Source organism: Monodelphis domestica, chromosome 6, assembly GCF_027887165.1.
Source record: "Monodelphis domestica isolate mMonDom1 chromosome 6, mMonDom1.pri, whole genome shotgun sequence".
NCBI classification, from domain to species: Eukaryota; Metazoa; Chordata; class Mammalia; order Didelphimorphia; family Didelphidae; genus Monodelphis; species Monodelphis domestica.
Window position 1 is genome coordinate 15,890,926 of NC_077232.1, and position 11,467 is coordinate 15,902,392.

Below are 11,467 nucleotides of genomic sequence, written 5' to 3' on the forward strand. Positions count from 1 at the left end.
GTTTGAAAATGGAAATAGTAATTTTTTTCCTCTTCTTCAACATAAAATTAGGCATACCTAATTCTATATATTACTTAATGATAGAGATTGTGAAAATTAGGGCAAAAAACATAGATAATCCAGAAACTCTGAATTGTAATTAATAATTAGCAACACCTAAGTTATTTAAATAAAATTGTTCTATTTATGATATGATGTAATATGATATGATAGGATATAATAGCTTATATATCATCATAGGGAAAGGAAATAAGAAGATATATTGGGTAAAATGTTTATAATTAGAAAATGCCTTGGTCCTGGAAATATTATCTCTAAGTTCATATTAGAGCTCAAAATTAAATAAATCCCTATTTGAGAAAGTAACAACTTGATGAATGACTACCTTTTCTTCTTCAGATAGATATTTTGTCATCAAAAAGGCACCAGAAAAATTGAATAGTTTGACATAATGACTCCTGAGCTAACTCAGGGTTTAATAAGGAAGTGTAAACTCAAAGGTGAAATAGCCTGTATTAGGAGAACAGTCTTTAAATAGATGGTGCTTTGAAGACTATCTAGTTCAACCTTATTTTTAGAGAGGAAAACTGAGGGACTGAAAAGAATTCTTTTCATCTACTTCCCCATTACGTTATAAGATATTATGAAAGAGAAATCAAATGTTCAAAGTTCTCTAGTTGATTCATGGAAGATATGGGATTGGATCCAACTTGATGATAATATTTTAAACCAGTAGACTAGTGCTCAATAAACATATCATTGGTTTCACATGCCAGGTAAAATTTGAAGGTGCTCTTAGCACTATATTTGGAACATGGATAGCACTTAGGAGATGAATGTTAATTTGCTGATTTATTGATTAATGCTTGGGATTAAACTGGATCTAGTTTGTCTTTTGTAAAAGGAAATAGAAAAAATTATTAAAAATCTGCACAATGGATGTCTATTACATTTAATTTCACAAGGACTTGGATGAGCTATCTTCTGAAATCTCTTCTATTTATAGATCTAATACAGGTTAATTTTAAATTTTAAAAATCTTAGGCAGTGCACTCAACTAGCTATTATGAGAACTATGTTTACATAAGACTATTGAACCACTGTGTCTCCAGAGAAAGCATGAGAACATGTTAAGAAGTCTAAGAATAAAATTATTCATCTGGGATTTTTTTGTTGTTATCAATAATGTGGTCCATTCATTAATAAGAAACATTTTTCAAAATATAACTAGTAGCTTATCCTTATCTAATGATTAAAAACTGTAATAAAAATAAAGAAGTCAAATAAATAGTATTTCAAGAGAGCAGAACACAACTGAAGGCAAACTGCTAGTTAACCAACTAGTGATGAGTCAGAGAAGGGAGATAGAATTTGTACATTAAGAAATTATACAACAAATTATTCTATGAAGTATAAAGAAGGCAATCCTAGAAAACCAAGTGAATTAATTTCAATTCAATAAATATTAATTAGCTGTTATACCTAAAGGGTTATACTAGCTGCTACTGGAATATTTTGCTATCAAGTAGCTTACAATCTATTAGGTAGGTGAGGTTTCCATTTAAGTAGATATACTAGCAAATATAAAATAATAAATACACAAAAGTTACAAATAAGCTATTAAATAAATTCTAATAAAAGATGTTTGTTCCCCTCAAGAAGTCATGGAAGGCTCCCTGTGGAAGGTGACATTTGATGAGGATTTTTAGGTTTGAGAACCTTCTCAAAAAAGAGTTTTGGGGAAAGGAAGAAATCATGTTCTTTTTCACTCTATGCTTATCATCCAGTTAGATAATTGAGCCACTGTTGATTGGAATAATTAATATAACAAACTCAGGCTCTACTTATTCTCTTTACATTAAATTTGAACATGGCTTCTTCACTGATTTCTGTAAGTGAAGAAATGGTTGAGCTAGCATTTTTCTGAGGATTTTTTGAGTCACTTCAATGGTAAAAATAATGAAATGACTGATAATTTGACTTCATCTTCATTGACATACCAGTTTGCAGAAAGAACATTTAATCAGATTCTTCCTTTATAATTTACTCAAGGATGGACATTTCGTTCTTTGGAAGAATGATCTGCTTGATCATTCTAGTCAGTGCAACTTTAATCCTCTGGTTTCTCAGGCTATAAATAATGGGGTTAATGAATGGAGGAAGTATTGTGTAGGACATTGCAACAAGAAGATTTTGAATTGTTGATGCATCTGATGGGGCCTTTAGGGATGCAAAAATTGCAGAAAGTAGAAATAAAAGGAGAATAATCAACTGGGGAGCACAGGTAGATAAGGCTTTATACCGACCTTCAACAGAGGGTATCTTGAACACACTCGAAAAAATTCGAGCATAGGACACAAATAAAAACACCAAACAGAACAAAGAAAAGCCTGATCCTGCCACAATAAGAACAAATTCAGTATTCAAAACATCAGAAGATGCAACCTTTAAGACATCAGGGATATCACAGAAATACTGGTGGATTTCATTGGATCCTGAGAAGGGTAACCGGAACATGTTCCCTGTATGTATAGTGGCATAGACGAATCCACTGAGCCATGAGCCTGCTGTTGCCCAGAGACACCTGGCTGGTGTCATAGTCACACCATAATGCAATGGATGACAGATGGCAACAAATCGGTCATAAGACATGGTTAAAAGTAAAGCAATCTCTGTTGATCCAAAAAAGATAAAGAGAAAAATCTGGGCCATGCAGCCCAAGAGGGAGATGGATTGTATTCCAGTCAGAGAATTAACAATGAATTTGGGAAGAGTCACTGAAATAAAACCAACATCCAAAAAGGATAAATTACTCAGAAAAAAATACATCGGAGAGTGAAGGTGTGGGTCAGTGGCAATTGCTGTGATGGTGAGAAGATTCCCCATTAGAGCTGCCAGGTAAATCATCAGGAACAGTACAGCATGTAAGACTTGAATCTCCCGAATACTGGAATACTGCACAAGGAGGAATTCAGTGATGAGAGTGAAGTTGACCATGACCATTCAGGTACTATAATTTATCTAGAACCAAAGAAAAATAAGAGCCGAGGATTGGAAATGACAAAAATTGCAGAGAACTGAAATAGCTACTCATATGAAATAGTCATGACAATAAGTCCATGTCATCAAGTCTGGCTATTACAGGCATTCAAATAGTGTTTAAATCCATTTGCAGAAATTGGACTATAAATTAAAATAATGAGAATCATCTCTTAGCCCAGAGAAGTTTCATGAGCTAGCTAGTATCTTAAAGCATGCATGCCATAGTAGCAATGGCAATGAATGGGAGCATGTTTATCTAACATCGAACTAACATATAGAGACAATATAGAAGAAAATATTAAAGAAATGTTGAGTATCCAAAAAGGAAATTGGCTTTCCTGAGAATTGATAAATATTTTAGAAGTGAGAAAGATTAAGATATTATTTTAAAGCATGACTATGGTCATCTATTACAAATGTCACTTCACTTTAAGAGCTGAAGTGTTTAAGAGTTCTATTTTTCCTCCTCCTCCCCAGATCAATTCTTATAATTTGAGATAGAAACATTGTCTTAGATCCCATGGATAAGGATCTTTTTTTATCAATAAATAACACAAATATAAAACTTTAAACCTAGAAAACATTTTAGAAATGGTCTTACCTAAGATCTTCAGTTTGCAAAACAAAATGAAGTCTCCATTGACAATGTGCCTCACATAAAGGACCATAGTTTTATGGTGATAGAGCAATAAATGTAAGTCATGATTAGCCATTGGGAACTATTTTCCATATCAAATGTTTTCTATAATTAATAAAAATTTTTGTTACAAATAATAGGTCATTAAAATATTTGTTCAATTAAATTGAATATTATTGGGTCCTGTTGACAATTAAGTTTATTAAACTTGAATTGCACTGTCACATTTATTAAAAATAGAGACATGTTGACAGGTAAGTGTGTTAATGAGGAATTGTCTGGAGAAACAGTTTTCAAGATGGAAAGAGAACTAGAGATAGTCTGGTTCTCTCTGTGTGTGTGTATATATATATATATATATACATACATCTGAAAGATTATGGTCAAGAGAAAGATTTGTATTTTTATTTTTACTGTATTGGGTAAGCCATTGAATTTCCTTGAGGTTCCATTTCCTCAGTGTAAAATGGTAATCAACAAGGTCCTCACAGGATGGTCCTTTGCAAAGTGTTTTGAAAAATGTTTCATAAACAACATTAGACCATTATTTATCATATAGTAGATGTAATAAATGTTTATCACTTGATCAATTAATTATAGGTAAAGGGAATATGAGAAAGGCATGCACTATAAGCTTGTGACAAGGCAAGGACTAGCACCCAGGTTCACTGACATACAAATCTTTTCACTAAAGTACTCTACTTATTTTAAAGGCTTAAATCAATCAACAAACAATGAATGTCAATTTTATAGGCATATAGGCATTGGGAGGTTCCAAAACTAAAGTAAAATGATCCCTACTTTCAAAGAGATTAAATTCTAGTGGGGAGAGAAAATAAACATATATATATATATAGATATATAGATATAGATATAGATAGATAGAGATAGAGAGAGAGATAAATATACATATGCATATATTTACATGCATATCTACATCACATTTATATGTATGTATATGAGCGTATAAATGTGTGTATATATACAATTACATTATTTATTAGAAAACTACAACTACAAAGAGACAAATTAGTTTGTTTTTTTAAACCCTCACATTCCATCTTGGAGTCAATACTGTGTATTGGTTCCAAGGCAGAAGAGTGGTAAGGGCTAGGCAATGGGGGTCAAGTGACTTGCCCAGGGTCACACAGCTGAGAAGTGTCTGAGGTCAAATTTGAACCTAAGACCTCCCATCTCTAGGCCTCGCTCTCAATCCACTGAGCTACCCAGCTGCCCCGATACACAAATTAGTTTTAATGACAATTCTATCAAATGTGATGGGAAATTTCTGGAAGATGATTGCCAGAGATTTTTAAATAAAATACTAACTTTACAGTTCATTTTAATCTCAGTTAACTTGTTGATTGAGCTTACTTTGGAGGAAGGAAAAAATGCTTTTGTACCATATTGAATCTATGACAAGAAAAAATTTAGGGATTAAATTAATTTCCCCACTTTGCTTTATATTTGCAGTCATTGAACCAAGTTATCCAGTAAGACTTTTTCAATCACTATATGCAAATCCTTCAGATACTAGGGCAGTCATGATGAAAACATCATCATTATTGGTACTGGTACCAGTTACTGGTACATCATGAAAATCATTTATCCTTCCAAACCCAACTCTGGGGCCAAATAAGACTCATCTGTCTTAACCTACTTCTTTCATGATCCCAACTTTAAAGAAATTGAATTAATTCATTAATCAATCCAAATGCATCAGCATTTAATAGAATTGACAATTTTCAAGCCCATTACTTATCTATCTAACAATCTATCTACATTTACATATTCCTTAATAATTCACAGCCTCTGACTTTACACACACACATACACACACACACACACACTATTACATAATACTTTAAAGTTCAGAAATTGCATATATGGTTTTATTTATGCCTCAGATTGATACTATGAAGTTGGGATATCAGTTATTATTATTCCCATTTTACAGATGAGGAAGGTGAAATTTAGAAAGGTAATAGGTTTTCCCCAAGATCACAAAGGCAACAAAGCAATTAAACCAGATTTTCCTGACTTTCAATGAATTCCTGTGCCAAATATGTTACTCTGGAACTTTTGCCAAAAACAAAAGACTAAAACAGAGTTCCTATAATTAGAAAGGAACTAGACATATGACTTCATTGGTATGGAGAATTCCCAAAGGAGGAAAGTGCTTCTATCAATACAAGTTGGCACCTTCTCTGCAACTGAAACTCTTCAAAAGCTTTTTAAAGGAAGGACATGTTAAGTGATTTGCTCAGGGTCATATCTATGTCATCTTTAATCCAGGTTATTCCAGCTTTGAAAATGACTCTTTATATACTTCAGTGATTGGACTTAATGGTCCTCTTTTTCTCTGAATTAATCAATTTAAATTAATGGGGACATGGGTTAAATCTATGGACGCAAAAGTTGAAAACAAGCAAGCATCTCATCCTTGGGTATCATTTACATTTGTAAATGTAGTCATTACAATTATTCAATGAGGCTCTGATATACTCTCACAACAACACTTTTATTCAGGTAGAAAAAGCAGTTATTTTACCCACTTGTACAATACTCCATACAGCACTGAATGGAAGCAGATCATAAGACGTTAGCGATTGATTCCAGGACCATTTCTACCTGAACCCCATGAATGTAACTCAGAAGAGCTAGATGAAAATAGAAAGAGCAAAAAATCACAATGATAATAACAACACTCAAATCCAGTGAGACAAATGGAAAGTCTGGGATAATGATTCAGAAAGAAACTAGAAAAGAGTTCTCATCAAAGGGATGCTCTAGATTTATGAATCCTAGCAGATTTTTTGGCGAAGTGATAGGAAACATAAACCATTTCACTGCAGCTTTCAATTTTTCTTCTGCCAAGTACTTTAGAATACTGATCTTGAAATCTACATGAAAATCTTGCTTTCCTCTAGTGACTAACCAACAACGATCTCCAAACTACAACTACAAACCCACAAATATGGGGAGAATCCCCCATTCAAGCTCTGTTGGAACTAAAAAAAAATATTATCAACAGAATTCTCAAAAACCTACATCCCTAGACATAACATTGACCTTTATAAAATATATGAATAATAGTGTTTCTTTTAATATATGCCTCATCAAGTGTTTCTAACTTCCGAACTAAATAGAATAAAAATCTTTCATAATTGGATGGCCTAAGAGAAAAAACTAAACAAAAATATAGGAACAAGGAAAAGTATCTGACCTCAATCATTCTGGCCTCTTTTGATATTATTTCAGTTTCTTTCAGTGAGTTTATAGAAGCTGAACTTGGTATTCTTAATCCTACAAAAAGAATTCTTTTCATCTACTTCCCCATTAAGTTATAAGATATTATGAAAGAACACTTGCAAGGTCATGGCTTATCCTTGAACCATTCCTATGGGAATCTAATAAAAGAGATGTGAATGAAATAATGATAATAACAATGATGATAATGATGATAAGAATAAGAATGGGAAGCTAGGTGGAACAGTATAGGTCACTGGGCCTGGAGTAAGAAAGATAGAAGTTCAAATCTGATCTCAAATATTTATTGGCTATGTAACCCTGGATAAGTCATGTAACTTGTGCCTACCTTCCATCAACTGTAAAATGAGGATAATAGCAGTTCCTGCCTTTCAGGATTGTTGTGAGGGTCAAATAAGATGTATATAAAGTGCTTACAACATTCCCTAGCACATAGTAGGAGTAAGATAAATTTCAAGCCATTGTTGTTGTTTTTGCTGAAATAAGAGCTATAAGATTTCACATCTCTAGAATCCATTACTTTAAAAGCCCTTTTACAGATGGACAACTATTCAATGAAATTTCATAAAAGACCTGAGATAGGCAGAGCAAATTCTTTTATTACTCTTTGACAGAAGAGGACATGTCACTTCCAACAATCAAGTGATACTGTTGGAAATAAAACCCAATTGCCTATTCTTCTTCATTTCTTTTTGGAGGAAATTTTGATACTGACCCAAAAAATACATTGTGAAATCCACGTACTGGCCCAGTTCCCTTTGTGAGCAATCCCTTATATCAGAAGTGCTTTCAGCACCCCCAGAGCCAAAGAATAATAATAATTGCTACCATTTACATTTCTTTTTAAGACCTTATATTTATATTATATTTACCTATTTTTCAATCAGTTAAGCATGACAATAGGCATTCTGCCAAGCCCACATTACAGATGAGAAGTAGAATTCATAGAGTCCATAGAATCTAAGTGATTAGTCTATATTCATATAGCTAGTTAAGGGAGACAACCAGATACAATATATAATTGTAGGTTCAGCATCTCATCTACTAAGCAGAACTGACTCTATGGAGGCTAATGACTCATAGCACAGTACTTGGTGAATAGTATATACTTAATAAATGTACTTTCTATCAATCCTTTCATCTTTCTATTTTTCTATATTCTAAGTGTATAGTTTATCTATTCATCCATATTTTATCATCTTTTTATTATCCACATGTCTAATATTTGCCTATCTTCATTATTATCATCAAACTACTTAGCTATTCATTTATACATACTATAACCAAGTTTTAAAATTTGTTTAAATAAAAGGAATGTCATCTAAATGATAATAATAAAATCTTATAGCTGGAAAAAATCTTAGAAGGTATCTCAACCTAATTGGCTTTCCACTCTACAACATCCTAGATAAATGTACTTCAAATGATTGAGACCTTATTATTTATGGAAGCAATACATTTCCCCTTCCTTCTTTCCTTCCTTCTTTCTTTCTTTCTTTCTTTCTTTCTTTCTTTCTTTCTTTCTTTCTTTCTTTCTTTCTTTCTTTCTTTCTTTCTTTCTTTCTTTCTTTCTTTCTTTCTTTCTTTCTTTCTTTCTTTCTTTCTTTCTTTCTTTCTTTCTTTCTTTCTTTCTTTTCTTCCTTTCTCCCTCACTCCCTTCCTTCCACCTTTCCTTCATCTCTCTATCATCTGTCCATCTATCAAAGTAACAACTTGGCAACATACATTAACCAGCTGAGAGAACTTATGCCAGTAAGAAAAAAATAAAATATACCTGAATTATGTTATCTGAGTTCTCCTCTTGAGAATGTGGCTTTTTGTTATTTTATTTTCACAACTCTCAAGTTTTGACACAATCCAGAGTTTATCTCTTTTCAGACTGCATGTTCAGAGACTCAGAGGAGAATATGTGTAATGGCTAAAATCATCTGTGAACCTATTGATTTCACTCATATATCCAGGTAGGCTATATGACTTTCAGAGCCCAGAGATATGCTATTAAAAGTTCCCATAGCTCCCACTGGAGCTCAAGTGAATAGAATATTTATGGTTGCTATTGACTTTCTGACCCTTCTCTAGAGAATAATTAGCTAGCCACTAGTAACTTTCATAAGTAAATGGAAAGAGTTTTCCCTTTAGGCTTGTTAAGACTATGTCCCTCAATATAGTGTCCATTGGACTATACTATTAAGATCTTCAAGATGTTCCAAAATGCAATAGGAGTTTTCCATTACATGGGGGTTTTTTTTATGCACAGCTCATCACTCTTAAATGTTTCCTTCATCTCCATTATTATTTCAAATTCATTATAAATTTCCTAATAGGAAGTAAATCCTTTCTTCTTCCTTTGCCGTTCACTCAAATCTTTTTTATTTTTTGATCATCATTTTTTAGAACATGGTCATCGATAGGTTCACATTAATTAGAACCCAAGGACTCAATAATGAAAAGGAAAATGGGCAGAAGAGTCAAAATTTCTATTTGATTTCTCTTTACAACTGCAGATGAATGGTGCAGAAGTAGGAATCTCTGCTGGTGGGGATGGAGAAAAAAAGAACTGCCAATCCTCCTAACTGAGATAGGAACTAAGATTTCCCAAGAAGCTAATGCAAGAGTGAATCTGAGAAATGATGTTAGAGAAGCCTTAGTCTATGTGGTAACTGAATCTCTAAATATATCTCCTTCCTTCCACATCAGGACACCATGGAAAGGGCAGGGGAAGACAGTGAGTAGAAAGTGGTGGGAGGCAAAAGGAGACACAGTGTGGATGGTGGTTGTGGCAAACTGAATTACCTAGAGATTAGTCATGTCCCTGTAACAGTTAAAATTTAGGGAAACTGAGGCAGGTAGAAATTAGTTTCTCTCTGCAAGGAGTATTATTATTATGAGGTTTATTAAAGGTCAAGGGTTAAAGAAAATACAAGTAAGAGAAGCACATGCCTAGGTCCAGAGAGCCTATTCACGACCACTCACATCTTGCCTGCTAGGTGGAGAGCCGGGTGTGCTCTGAAGCAGAAGTAAAAAGAGAAAAAAAGAGACCCCACCAAGGGCAGAGAGCCCTTAAATAATATTTTGCTCTCGTCACAGGTGAGAATTCAGTGAGATTACAAAGCATTCTGGGGAAGTAGAGCATGGACTTCTGGAGATTGAAGTCCTGGATTTGAGTCTATTTTTACATCCCCTACCCTTGCAAGATTCTAGATGCCAGGCAGGCTCCCTATGACGAGAGTGTTGCTGGCACAATGAGGTGCCTCAGTTTTTGGGTTTCACATACTCCTATAGTCCAAGGTAAAAGCAAGTTAGGGAACAGATGAAGAGTGAAAAGTGTTTACATCATGTTGACTGTTAAATTATAATGGTCTAGATCATCTTTAATGCATAATATCTTACCATATCAGATCAGCCCATCTGGAGGAAGCAGGTCATGAGGCAGACCATCTTGGTCTATGATAACAGTTATATGATGTTCCATGACCAGTAAGTGACTGTTAAGACAAGAAATACAGAAATGTATTGGGTCTAGAGAAAAGATTTGTGCTAATTCCCAGCTCCTTATTATCTTCACTCCTCAGAAGATTTACAGATAGTAATGCCTAATTTTTTATTTTGTGTCCCTTGAATGTTATATAAATAATATCTTGGATCTGAATACTAGGCTATGAAGATTCAAGATCTAGACTTTTTTCAGTGTCAACTGTGAGATGGTGGAGGTCTTAGCATTAAGGGATCTCTAAGTCTTCCTATTGTAACCTATGGGGAAGAAGCATGTCTCTCTGTCCTCATGAATATAACTAAAATGTAGAAATGTATGCTTTGGGATAATTCATTGCATATCCCTGTAGGGTATGAAGAAAGTTTGAGAGTTCCATCTTTGCCTCTTGAGGAGCTAAGCTTTTGTTTGTTGATTGGTTTTGTCTTTGAAAGATATAATAATTTAAATTAGGGATACATGAGGATATATTTTCATTGCTGAAAAGAGGTGGGTTCATTAAGCATTCTCCATTCTGAAATTTTATAACAGGAATGGGGCCTAAATTTTGAGTGATTCATTGTACTTTTGTCGAGTATCCCAATTATGCAGAATTCAAAAGCCTGTCATTCATAAGAAAAAATATCAACAATTGGATTTGGGTTGTTAAATGACTAGAATGAATGGATGAACCCATTTTTTCTTATTTTTTTCTTATCTTATTTCTTTTTTCTTATCTTATTTCTCATTATTTTTCTTATCTCTGGCTGTACTGAATCCAGAATCCAAGGACCCAGAATGTTTTGTTCTAACTTCCAGAACTGGAGTTAGCAGTCACAATTCCACAATACTCTGCCTATTATTAACAGTTAATTCTCATATTCCTTTCCCCTCCCCACTTAGGCATAATCTGGACCCAGGAGTTATAGGAAAAAATATAGTTTGATTTATTCAATTCACCATGGTGGGGGGGGTCAAATAAGGGGGAAAATAATGTGAAAAAGGTTCCATAGAATGTCTAACTCCTACTTTCAAAACCTCATCAATTG

At 33.7% G+C, this 11,467-nt stretch overlaps 1 protein-coding gene across 1 annotated transcript; it reads right to left on the reverse strand.

The window, feature by feature from the left end:
• Positions 1–2,043: 2,043 nt before the first annotated feature.
• On the reverse strand, positions 2,044–2,997 carry LOC130455203 (olfactory receptor 14I1-like). Its single transcript, XM_056803737.1, has one exon. The coding sequence runs from the start codon at positions 2,995–2,997 to the stop codon at positions 2,044–2,046; it is 954 nt and encodes a 317-aa protein (XP_056659715.1).
• Between the last annotated feature and the right edge of the window lie 8,470 nt (positions 2,998–11,467).

Excerpts from the sequence above, each read along its gene's own strand:
- LOC130455203 (XM_056803737.1), bottom strand. The coding sequence starts at position 2,997 with ATGGTCAACTTCACTCTCATCACTGAATTCCTCCTTGTGCAGTATTCC.